At 32.1% G+C, this 13,202-nt stretch overlaps 1 protein-coding gene across 1 annotated transcript; it reads left to right on the top strand.

Moving 5' to 3' along the window:
* Positions 1-856: 856 nt before the first annotated feature.
* Positions 857-12,656, top strand: LOC120348936 (polymerase delta-interacting protein 3-like). Its single transcript, XM_039443942.1, has 7 exons — positions 857-999; positions 1,793-1,919; positions 2,824-3,026; positions 4,018-4,091; positions 4,800-5,034; positions 7,432-7,616; positions 10,896-12,656. The coding sequence occupies exons 1-7, from the start codon at positions 901-903 to the stop codon at positions 10,978-10,980; spliced, it is 1,008 nt and encodes a 335-aa protein (XP_039299876.1). The 5' UTR covers positions 857-900; the 3' UTR covers positions 10,981-12,656.
* The last annotated feature ends 546 nt before the right edge of the window (positions 12,657-13,202 follow it).

Here is a 13,202-nt window from a genome sequence, read left to right as displayed (position 1 = left end):
GCTTGGATGATATTATTCAGAAAAAAGGTCTCAAATCAAACCAGAGGCGTGGTAGAAAGTAAGTTTTAAATATGTTTCCTATTTTGTTGAACAAGTTGTAGACTTAGCTATGATACCGTATTCCAGAAACTAACCTGCTACCGTATCATAAACTTCTTTATTATTATTCTTTTTATTAATAAGGTTTATTATTATTCTTCTTTTTTTCATTGGTTTTATATTTAGATAATCTTTTTCTAAAAGAAACTAGAAACCGTAAAATTATAACTCAGTTTTTCTATTGAACATCTTAGGTAATAGCTTGCTTGATTATAGTATAACCTACCGTAATGTTTGTTCTCATGTCACTGCAAGGTCTATAAAAACCTTGTCATTTATTGTATTCATAGACCTTGTGTCTCTGAATACGAAGTAGCGACTTGGTTGTCATTTTGTAGAAATTCTTTTAGGTACGGTAGATTATTAGTTATAAATATTTATTTTTATAATAGATATACATTTTTGTCCATTAAAACCATGCAATAACAATTTATAAAGATTGTACCTATGCTAGATATAACTTACCCATGGAAATTATTTTAATTCAGCTTTTCCTACATTTCCAATAATTGTAAATCTTATCTGTCTGATCGGCTCAGATGATGTTACACCCCATTGAAGAAATTGCATGAATATTGAGTGGAAAATGATAAGTTATCCGTGATTTGCAATGCAGGATATCCTCGATAAACCGATTTAACTAGGACTATTGCTTTGGGGAAACATAATGTACAAGAAATGAAAATGTATTTAATAAAAAATACAATAGGCTATGATATCTTCCAGAACACAAAGTAACCTACTTTACTATAGAGACCAGTAATCCAAGATGCGAGGAATAAAATAATTCAAAAATCGAGGATGAAGATTACTGATGCCCGAGAAAAGCTGGTGGAACTGGCCAAGCAAAGCGGCGATGCTAGGCTCAAGCTCAATAAACTACAGGAAAGAAAGCAGAAGGTATTCAATATTATTTAACTGCGTTGTTAGTTGAGGATCTATTCCACGATCAAATATTTTATAACAGATATTTGACCAACTTATGTAGTTATAAATATTAAGCTATCCAAAATTCTTAGAAATCTTAATTCTGAAGAAAAATTCGATGATCATCACCATGTGTATTTGACCCTTCAATTTATTTATTTAATAAGACGGATTGAGGTTAATCGGATACATTGTGTAATTGTGTGCTATGGCTTCTATTCAATCTATTCAGAATTACACAACTTTTAGAGAAGTAATATAGGCAAACTGTCCTGAGCTAAAAGCCCAAAACGGTTTCAATTATAATTTATACAACAGTTCAAATGTAGCTATATTATTGAAGACCAACCATTTGAAAATAAAGATCTTGACTTGAAAATTGAGTTTTTAATTATTCGAAATATTTTATTCTTGTCAAATGATTCTGTATTACATCTAGAACGTTGTATTCCTTACAGCATTTTCCCATATTTATAATAATAATAGATCATCTATTTTCGTAAACAACGTAATTCCACGGAGAATTAGCTGTGCATTCTTGACTAATTTTATATCAACGTTGTTAATTTCAGTTCATTGTTATCTTGATATTCAATAAATTTGGTTACTTTTTAGTAAAGAAATAATTTTAATATCATTCATTATTAGTTATTTTGAAATAACGAATCAAAGTTCCTGTTAAAATACATTTCTTACTGCTCTTTTGATTACGATATTTATTTAGTAGCTTAGTTGTCAAGTGAAAAATTTTGTTTTTTTTTTTCAGACGAATCACGGACCAAGAAAACAACCTTTCCCTGGCAGACCTCGTCAAAAGTCAGCGCTTATTCTTAGATCAATAGATCCTTCAGTCACGGATCCTAGCATCAAGATCATTGATGACGATGATATGAGTAAGCTTAGAATGCTTCCTTCCTATAATATAGGTTGATATCATTATACAGTGATAGACCGTATAAATTACATGAAATAGGCAATGAAATAATTATTTACAACATTTTCTTGATATTCAGGTTGGTAATCGTATATAGTATCAAATTTTCAAATCCAAATGAAAGAAAAGCTATTTAATTACAGTAGGTAGTGTTTACAATATTTTTGTGAATTTCAAACATTTTTTGAGACATTTTTTGCTTTATGAAATAACTTGTAACGGGTTTGCAATGTTATTATTGAACTGTGGTTTTAAAAAATTGAACTGTAACAATAGATTAGCCTCGCATATTTCACCTTTCTCATTTGCAATGAATAGGCGAAATCAACTTGATGAGAAATGCATATTAGATTAGTTCCTCGGATGATAACTGATATTTCACTGAAAGAAGTTTCAAATGTTACAAATGCTTGACGAAATTATATCGTTTAATATGACTAGTTGCATTGCAAGTGCTCCACTACCCTTGATTTGTAGAAACTGTTAAGAAAATCACTTCACTTATATGGGCTACTTTATTCAAATTAATAAAAATAATATAACAACTTGTAAATTGAAGTTTTTATTTTTCAATAAAGGGTACTACAAGTAGTTATATTGTTTTTATTAATTTTAACTGTTAAGAGTTTACTGCTACTTGAACAAAAAATGAGTATCCTCTTACAATCACCATTTATTGTCATTTTCAAATAAATCATTGTCTTTTATTTGTCTTAAATACGAAATTTTCAGATTCAAGGTAATTTTCTGCTATTGTCATTTTAAGATACTTCTCTTAATAGAATGCAACATTCAGTTTCTAATCCATTTCTTATGATCCTCCTTATTCTATTCCTAACTTTTTAAAAATATTTTTTTTTCAGATGGATCATCGGTATTTGATCTGAAAAGAACCATCAACAACAGACTCGGTGGATTTGGTCTTGGCAGCTTTACAGCAAGAAATGACGTCATCGATTTGGCTGGTGACGAGGATGATGCTAATCAAATGATGCCTTATGACAGGTTACTCAGACAATCTCTGCCACGTCTGAAGATTGTAGCTCAGAATCAACCCATACTACAGGTAACTTTTAAGCACTCATAGGATAAATTACTTTCAATACGTAGCATGGATTTATTATTCACTAAATAAATAAAATTATAATGGAACTCTATTAGTTTTCTAATGTTGTATTAATTAAAAGAAAATCCCAATTAAATTCTGAAAATCACCCCGAAGACTTCTGCTGCTGCAAATATTGACAACAGGGTAAACAGCTTGACGGAAATTCGATGAGCGCTACTGTACAAAAATTAATAATTAATTTTCGTTTAATAATAATTATTCATTAATTAGCATTTGAACAAATGCAACTTCCAATTTATTTCATTTCCATCTGTAGAATTTTGTATTAATTTTTGTGAAACTGGTAAAACATAATTTATTTATTTATTGGATAGAGCAAATAATACAATAGTCGGAAAAAACAGTCTCAAATCGTCCAAATATTATGTAGCTTATATCCATTTCAAGTTTCACACCAAATCATCAATCTGAAACTACAAATCAGGATAAAACTAACAATTTCAAATTTAGATAGATTGATAATAAAACTTTTATAAAAACATTAAACAAACTTAGAATTTATAAAATATAGAATAAAAACATGAACTTTGAACTCGAAATAATTCATAGTTTTCTTCTAAAGTTATCGTGATTTGAAAAAGTGTTTTGTTAGGTCTGAAGACTAAATTCTTTCAATATTACAGTAATTGTGAATAAATAATGAATAATATGCAATAACTAGAAATGAATGAAATGAAATAAAATTAATAAGACAACGAATACATTATCCAATCCATATTGAGTTCCAATCTCACTGCTCTTGAATTCTTATAATCGAGCAAATGGCTCATGACTTGAAAACTGAATTTAAAAATTAATTCAAGATATTTTTGAGTTATTAACCACGATTTGCATTATAAAATTGGTAATACGTACTTGTCAATGATGTGTGAATTTGACGTTAATGAATGAGCTGCATTTTAATTTAACATTGATAATTATTTTACAGTCAATCAGGAGTAAGCCTAATGGATGGGGAGACCTGGCTCAGGCAGCAGGGTCAAGATTAGGCCAGTCAGCCAGGTAAGCTTTCGTCCTTTTTTTGTTGATGATTCCCAAAAAAATCTATTATTTTTTGCGTGGTAATGAGGTTTGATTCAATTCATTTTTATAGAGTACAATTTTTGCTGGCTTGCATTCACAATTAGATACAATAAAATATTGGAACATCTAACTTTACAAACTAACTTTAAATGAATAGTTTCATTTATTTCACTTCATTTATTGTATAAAGCACTATAATCGTAATTTATATATTATAGAATATATAATTTATTATGACATTGGAGGAAAAACTAGGCTGAGCCTGTACTATTTCTCTCCAAAAATGTTGATAGAATGTTAATGTTGTTAAAAATTTAAGGTTATGTAAGCACACACAGCTTCGTCACTTAGAACGTAGAACGTTTTCTACTTTTCTCACAACATTTTCTACTTATATTTTAGTAGTCTGTTCCAAAGAGTAAAGTGTAACCTTGGCGGGTGAAAAGATAATTTAAATCATTTAATGCTTAAATACAAACTGATGAACGTTAGATGGTAGGTGGAGGAAAAGATAATCCAAATCCTTTCAAGTGTAAATTCAAACTGATGATGTTTTTGCTAATCTCTTTAGTAGGATCTGTTTCTAATGTCATAACATTATTAGCAAAAGATCCTACTAAAGAATACAAAAAACATCGACAGTTTAATATCAAAGTAACATCAAACTAATGAGTATGTTTTGTGTAGAGGTCACCTGTACAGCGATGACATGGATATGTTGGGAAGAGGCGGGGGGGCCGCGTCATCTCGCCTGATGAGCCAGGAGATGCGATCCCGATTGGACATGCCGACGTCCCCCGTGGCTCGGTCTATGCACCCCGCCGCCGCAGCGCCCTCCATGGCAGCATCCTCCGCCTCCTCGCAGGGCCATCGTATCGTCGTCTCCAACCTACATCCCAAAGTCACTCATGAGGACATCAAGGTGATGTATCCTCCTACTTATTACATTTTTTTTTATTGATGTGTTTCTATCCATAATTTGAACCACATTGGGTGATCACAAATAATAGACAAGTCAAGAAAACAAAACATACACTCAAACAGTAATTAATAGAATAAATTGAATTAATATGAATAGCCAGCCTACTTCATTAAAAATGATTAGAGTATTGTTGAAGATTGGAATACCATTATTCCATTGAGTATTCTGTACAGTTATTGAACAGAGTTATGTTTATGTTATTCCAATTCTCTGGTGTATTCGGCGAGGGCGTTCAATAGTATTCATTTTATCTGGGTAAACCCTACGTAAGTTTTCACTTGAGCTACACTATAGAAATCAGATGATGATAAAAAATTCGCCTTTTTCTTTTATCCATTTTTTCTTTTCTATTTTCTAATTTTCCAGTTCCATTATGATTGGCATATTCATAATATTCTGTTTACATGAATGTGGTTACGGTTACATTGTAGATAATTGAAAAAAAATCTATATTAAATAGGGAAATGACAGTGATTCGTTCATCGCCAGATCTAGACACCTTGTAAAGCAGAAACACTGATAATTAGCAGGTATGTTTGGTTGGGCCTCTGGACACGTCGAAGAAAAGCCTTCCCAAAGAAGCTCAAATCAGCGTTTTTCGTTGAATTTGAGCTGAATGGGGCGCGAAAATAAATGAATAAACATATCCAACATAAATTATGTTCATCCATCTTTTTTATTTGGCCAATAATTAATTTTGCAAAAACTTGAAATAAAAATTGAATTATCTTTTAAGAAATAAATTTCATTTTTCTTTCATTCTCAATGTAGGTCACTAAACATGAAAGGTTGTAAAGTACTATTCTGTATTCTGTTATTGGAAAAAAACTTTTGTCAATATCACTTGAATTTATTTAATAACATGACTGCAATTTAGTGTTGAGACCAACAGATCTTCAGCTGTACTGTACTATTCTGTTCTTTTCATACTGGACATTTTATCCAGTATTCATTTTTAATGAATGAATGATTTACAATCTTACATCGAAACTATCAGAAGACAATTTATATACAACTTATAAAATCATAAATAAAATCTCAGAACATTATATCAACTTTGCCAAAACAACTAAAAATGTAAACAGGATATATAAACTTGGATTAAGATATGTTTTCTATCTATGAGATGCTATCACGAAGAGTACTCTTCTGTGATTGCTTGCTGCTGTAATTCTTAGTAAATCCTCTAGTCTTCATTTTCTACCACCTGGTCTTATTGTTTTTCCTATATCATCATTTCCTTTCTTCATACCTACCTTCTATTCACTCTTTCTGATACCTTTTTTACCCTCTCAAGGATTGAAGGTTTTCCTAGTACAAGGATAACCATAGTTGGAAAACCCTTCAATCCATCCCCTTTTTTGCACCACAGTTCTTGTATATTATGATTGTTTTTATTGACCGAGCGAAGTGAGGTCTAAGATTCAAGTCGACGGTTTTGCATTTCTCTTTATGTTTAAATGTTTATATGTTGCGCATTTACAGCGAAACGCAGCAATAGATTTTCATGAAATGTGATAGGTATGTTCCTTTTTGAATTTCGCGTCAACGTATACATAAGGTTTTTTAAAATTTTGCATTTTAAGGATAATACAAAAGGAAAAGGAGTTTCCTTCGAACACCAATATTACCGTAAAAATCAAACTATAGAATTATTCATCATAAATCAGCTGTCTAGTGGACTATAATACTACCCGTTCAAAAACATCGAACATCTTGAAAATGTATCTTTCAATCTACGTTAGTAGACAGTTGTCTACTAACTTTGTCTTTCCATAAGCTGAGGCCATGATTCTAGTTTAAAGTTTGGAGTTATTGATAGATAGAAAACATTTTTTTACATTTTAATTTTTTAATCTGATGTTTAAAATTGCAACAAATATTATTGAAAAGAAATTGATTTCTAAAATCATGAAAAGTGAGAAATGAAGTTTGTAGGAAATCAGCATTATGGTAGTTTATTTTGTTAATTTCAACACACCGATTTTTCGCCAACACGACAACACAGAATGTTCTCTGATGGGTTGATTGGATTGGCGTATCGACGGCAGCCAGACCTGATAACAGCGCTCACACTCACATTCCGTGACACGTCACGGTACGTTAGGACAGAAAGCTCTATGTATATTTATGATTTTTTCTAGACATTTTAAATTGATAAATTATTTATTAATTTTTGAGAATACATAACAACAGGTCAATGTAACTTACTGAGCGCGAGGTCTACTGTTCACATAACTACTAGTTGTTTTGCATGTGTCCATTTGTATATTTGTGTATTGTATGTTGTGTGTTTAAATGATTGAAGGAGTTGAATAAATGAAGTGATTTGTTTAGGAGCTGTTTGGTGAGCTTGGCCAGCTGATAGCTTCGCATGTGGTGCGACCCGGGACGGCAGAGGTGATCTACATGAATCAGAAGGATGCGATCGCCGCTGTCGACGCCTACCACAACAGAACACTCGACGGCCAGCCCATGAAGTGCATGCTTGTCAACCCACGCCCGACCGCTCTCAACCCAAGGTATTTCAACTTCAACTTGAAAGTATTCAACCATAGGTCTATTGAATAGAAGCCAGAAATTGCTAGTTCCAAGTGATTTTCAACCAAATGCTTTTATTCGAATCAGCTGTATAATCTTATTTGTATAGCTAGAACTGATGACTAGGTGCTAGCATAGAGAAAATATAGCATAAGAAGATATCCCATGGTATAGGGCGTTTATGTTCCAAATTTCTATGTCAACTGAAGCTGATGGTCCTATAGTAAACGCAAATTGGAGAGGCGGGTGATGGTGGCTCCATCTATGAGTGAAATTGGTAAATTTCAAACAGTAAAAAAAGTCCAAACTTTTCGTCTGCTTTGTGTTTGTTTACATTTGAAATGTCATCATAACCTGACTTCCCATCAAAAATATGTTTATTCAATCAATTATGAGAAATTAAATAACAAGAAAAGTAAAAAAATATATAGCCTATCAAAAATAAGAAACGAGTAGGTAGCACCAATTCAAGCCTTCTCTGAACCGTTACTGAAATTGGACAAGTGACGAGTAGGCCTATTAGTTTGTTTTTCTCTAAAACATAAATAAAACCTGATTTCAAAATTGTCATATGATTGACACATCTCCAGTATTTAGAATAACATATACATTATGCAATTTAAAGCTGGAAATTTACCAATTTCAATCAGAGATGGTGCTACCATCACCCGCCTCTCCAATTTGAGTTTACTATAGTGGTTGTTTTTCGTGAAGCTATGTGACGCTGCTAGTCTCTCATACTGTGCCGCTCTCACACTCTTACCCTAAACGGTAATAATAGACAGTAGTCGACAGTACGGCTTGAGTTAACAGTAAAATTTGGAACATAAACTATCTATACCATGAGATATCTTCTTATGTTATCTTTTCTCTATGGTGCTAGTCACTAGATTCTAGTTTTTATTCAATTGACCCATTGAATTCATATGGCTTTTTGTTGTCCCGTTAATGGTCTTATATGGCCACTTTCACACGGCAGAATCCTGGCTCCTGAAGATCATATTACGGAAGATCATATTTCATATTCCGCAGCTCTCCTGTGCTTTCATATGGGGATCTTACCAATAAGCCGACGGATCTAACAATTACGCCGACGTTTGCTCAAAGTATGATAGTGTATAATAGTATAAAAAGTACTATAGTAATAGTCTCAATGTATATAAAGTGATATAGATAGAAGATTTCGGATTTGGATGCAGCGACCCCAAATTCTTTAAAGCGTAAGTCCCATTTCCAAAAAATACCCGAAAAGAAGGGAGTTATAGCTGTTTTTAATATAGCTTCCCATTATCATATGATTATATAGTAAACGTACAAAGATAACAATACTCCTGCCTCACGAAGAGACAGGCAAAGGTTTTAAGAGGTTTTCAAACACCTAAAAAGTTTCAACATGAACATTTTTAATTTTTAAAAGTTGAAAAAAAATTGAAAATATGAATTCAAATATGAACTCATAAATCAACTCCACTCTTCACCCAATAAAATACGAGGAAAAGGACAAGTAAACTTCACTGAATTTCAATTGTCATTCAACAATCTAATTTATCAGGTTCAAATAGTTGAATATAACTCCAAAATACCAGTAAATATTTCTTTGCAACAATCAGAAAAATCTATTATGAACATACAGTATAAACATTGTGGTGATCTGAATCGATCTATGAGAAATAGGAACTGAAAGAATAAAAAATGTCATTCCATTCCAACTAAAACGAAACTGGTGTCTGTGTGTTTGTATTAGAACTGCTGGGTGGATAATGCATACTGAGGAAGTCATGAATAGTCCAGACCAGCCTGGCGACTTTGATGCTTTTGACACCGGAATCTCGTTTTATTTTTATTAAAGAATGAAAACCATGTATCATAGTAAAAAGCAGTTCTATACTTTGTATTATTATATGAGTATTGATTAACATAATCATGGCTTGTCGATTTTAGTCGCTGAGCTGAATCCTCAGTCGTAGAGCTATGGACCAAGCGCGAGCTTTTGCTTTCTATGTCGTATACCGTCGACACAAACTTCGGCTTTTTTGTTGTTCGATTTTTTGCCGTTCTTATGAATTCTGTTGAATCAAACATGATGATATTTAACAAGTTGCGCTGAACCTGGTAGAATTCATAGGAACGGTAAAAATCAATTTTACGGGAATTGATGTGCATGTCACTGGATTTAGAATATCAATACGATAATGTGTTCTATCATAATTTAATAATTATCACAGAAATGTTTAAGTGAAAACGTTGGCGCAAACCTACTGCCATGGGGAGACAAATAAATTTATGAAAAGCTTGATAGCTTGAATATTGATCTGGATATCTGTTACACGCTTTTAGTTCAAGACATAATATGTCTTGGAATAATTTTTAATCTATTTTGTCTATCGGCAGGAAAACGTTGGTTTTTCAAAGTTATCTTACTCCCTTATTTTTGGGTATTTTCAGAAATCAAGATAAATATCCCACCAAATTTCCTACACGAATACAGTGTAAGTTGTATTATAATAGCTACAGTACATACGTACTATATAGTACAGTACCTGTTCGTTTTTACCGTATAATTATATGATAATAGAAAGCTTTATTAAAAACAGCCATTACTTCCTTGTTTTCGGATATTTTCGAAAACGGGACTTACGCTTTAAATAATCTGGGGTCGCTGAATCCAAATCCGAAATCAGAATCTTTCTATCTTCATTTTCAAGAAAGATAGATTTTGAGAAAAAGTGATGACCGGAGAGACGTAGAATCACCATGTGAAAGCGGCGATTTGTCCGCTAGTATCTCGATCCAAACGGGTTTCTGCTTGCCTCGAGGGAAAAAGACGTGACAAAAGGAGGTTCCTGGCTCGGGATCACCATGTGAAAGACACGATTGGACTCAATGTACTTCGACAAAAAAACGTGAACACTGTTCAGTGTTCAAGTTGCACGTCTCCTATCGTGTGAAAGAGGCCTTACTGTCATACTTCTGCCGGGACCGATAGTTAACATGTCTATCAGATAATAAGGGAATGACCTGGTTGAAAACTTTTGTTCATATCTTGGTTTGAACCCGGGACCGCTAGGCTGTATACGCAAACAGTATATATATCCACTAGACCACGGATCACTGCACTTCAACTTGACGTTTTTTTTAGCTGGTCTAACGATTCTGATTGGTTGCTTTTGAATAGCGGCCTCATATTCCTTTTCAAGATTTTCATAATCGATTTATTAGAACCCACTCTGATTCTAACATTATTGTTTCTAATTTTGCAGTGCCAGACCGAAATACCCCAGCAGCACCAAATCTCAAGTAATGCCAGATATTTCAGCTATACACAAAGCGCTGTTCAGCAAGTGACCAATGACATTACTCGTTTAAAAGTGATGAATACTACGAGATTGCCCAACTTTTAGCAACTTTTACAGTACACCTTGGACATGTGTGGGTATCAGCATAGTCATGAATAAAGCTTTGTGAAAAGAGAATGCAAGTTCATAAAACTGTGTTGTAACTTGAAATTCATCAAGTATTTGTAGACTTTCTCATATAATTATCTATTTATATGAGAATTTTCACTTGGTAGGACTAGATTTATTTAACATTATTGTGTTAGTATATTTACTTTCACTAGAATCAATTTATCTCATTCTGTATTCTTGATATTTTTAATGTTTCTATACAACTTGGATTGGTGTTTAATTTTTTTAATCTAAGATGATAAATTGATGCTATGTTCGTTTCTAGTGGATCTAGAAGTTATCTTCAATCCCTTATATACTGTAAACCGATTATTATTTATAAATTTGACTGCTATAACATTTTCTATGTGGTTTTACTTCAACCTTCAATTATTTAAGTACATTATCTGAAACTATAGTTAAAATTCAATCGTTCCTGTGATTTATTTTATCTACCCCTCATTACATTATCTCCCTTTCAAGGTTTATATTAGCAAATCGGTATAATTCATTCATCAAATGGCAATGTGAATTGAAGCTAGGATGAATCTATTCTCGTTATACATATCAGTTTCAAATTTAATGTTTAGTAGTATCTACTGTTTGGAATTATTTGATTCATTAACTTGATGGACTGTAACATGTTTTGTAACCATTGATTTGGTAGATGTTTATTGATTCACAATAAATGCAGGCTTGAACAGTGTTCTTATAGTGTTGAACTTTTTGTATATAAGATTGACTTCATTCAAAAATGCCTTCATTTCTCATAGGGAATGTTGAACACACTATTATCATTGTAATTAATACACTACACTATAATTTGTAACCGAAATTATTATTTTTATATTAATTATTTGGGAAATAGAATATCAAGCAAAGAAATGAAAACCACATAATATTGGAATAACGGGTGTAAAAATACACTTTTTAGTTGATGACGAGACTTTACTGGCAATATAAATATCCTGTTCTTAAACGAATAAGACTATTTGGCCCGGTTGCACAAAAGCCGGTTAAATTTTAACTGTGATTAATTTCATGAGAACCAATCAGAGAAGGTCTTTTTGATAAGACGGCTTCTCTGATAGGTTCTCGTGGAATTAATCATGATTAAAATTCAACCGGTTCCTGGGCAACCAGTACTTTGTGTATTGTTTCCTATTTAAACTAATATTTTAAAACCAATAAATTTTTTACAGTCAGAATAAATTAAATAATTTCAGTTTTGATGCGTTTTAATGGTCAAACAGTATAGAAATAATATATGGCATATTATAAAACTCACAAATAGGAATTGATAACATATATTATTCGATTGTTATTTTTATATCATTGGAGAAACTGATAGATTTCTCCAGATTTTTACATCAACTTTTGAGAATAATTGATTGAAGGAATTATTATTCAATTTAAGATAGTTTTATCTTATAACAAGTTTTGAAATTTATTCGGATAAGGCTATTCTTTTTGTTTGTAAGGATAATGTTGTTTGAGTTGAGCATTCACAAATGACTCCAAATTGTGCATCAAATTATTATTACTTTTGAAAAAATAAAGATTGTTTTTCACAAATCGTTTGTTTCTGATATACCTTGATGTAGTATTTCTATCGTAGAATTCTCAAAATTTATGTTTGCCATCACAACAATTGAACAATAATTTCATCATTTTGCCCCTCTAAACTACTACACGGTTCTTCAAGAACTTTAGAATAAGTTTTTTTGCACACCACTTTGATCAAAATCGTAGCAGTCGATTTTGTGGGACGGTCTATTTCAAAGCTGCTTCCCAAAGTCAGCAATTTTAAAAACAGTTTTGAAGTAGAAAAGAACTTTCTTCTAGTACTTTTCGATCGTTTCGACCTGGTATAGCTCTTCATCACACTGAAGAAACTACACTTTTTCTACTTCAAAAATGTTTTTAAAATTGATGGTGGATAAAGATTAGATACACAACACAGGCGTTTACATTAGTCAAGTTTACTTTAATTCAAGTTTTAATATCGCCTCAAAACTATTTATAAATAGAACATCGAATTCTCAAAGTTTTCTTTTCACTTTTCTTGCATCATACATTTCTATTTAGTTGTTTTTATAATTATATTCTACATTGTCTGAC

The sequence above is a fragment of the Nilaparvata lugens genome, unplaced genomic scaffold (genome assembly GCF_014356525.2).
Source record: "Nilaparvata lugens isolate BPH unplaced genomic scaffold, ASM1435652v1 scaffold2271, whole genome shotgun sequence".
Classification (NCBI taxonomy): Eukaryota; Metazoa; Arthropoda; class Insecta; order Hemiptera; family Delphacidae; genus Nilaparvata; species Nilaparvata lugens.
Note: the sequence above shows the minus strand (reverse complement) of the source record. Positions and strands in the feature narration are given on the sequence as shown.

What these genes read in the sequence shown, in the direction of transcription:
- LOC120348936 (XM_039443942.1), top strand. Translation starts at nt 901, where the DNA reads ATGAAGATTACTGATGCCCGAGAAAAGCTGGTGGAACTGGCCAAGCAA. An exon ending in AGAATCAACCCATACTACAG is followed by an intron (nt 3,027 to 4,017) that starts GTAACTTTTAAG and finishes ATTATTTTACAG; the next exon opens with TCAATCAGGAGTAAGCCTAA. An exon ending in CCGACCGCTCTCAACCCAAG is followed by an intron (nt 7,617 to 10,895) that starts GTATTTCAACTT and finishes CTAATTTTGCAG; the next exon opens with TGCCAGACCGAAATACCCCA.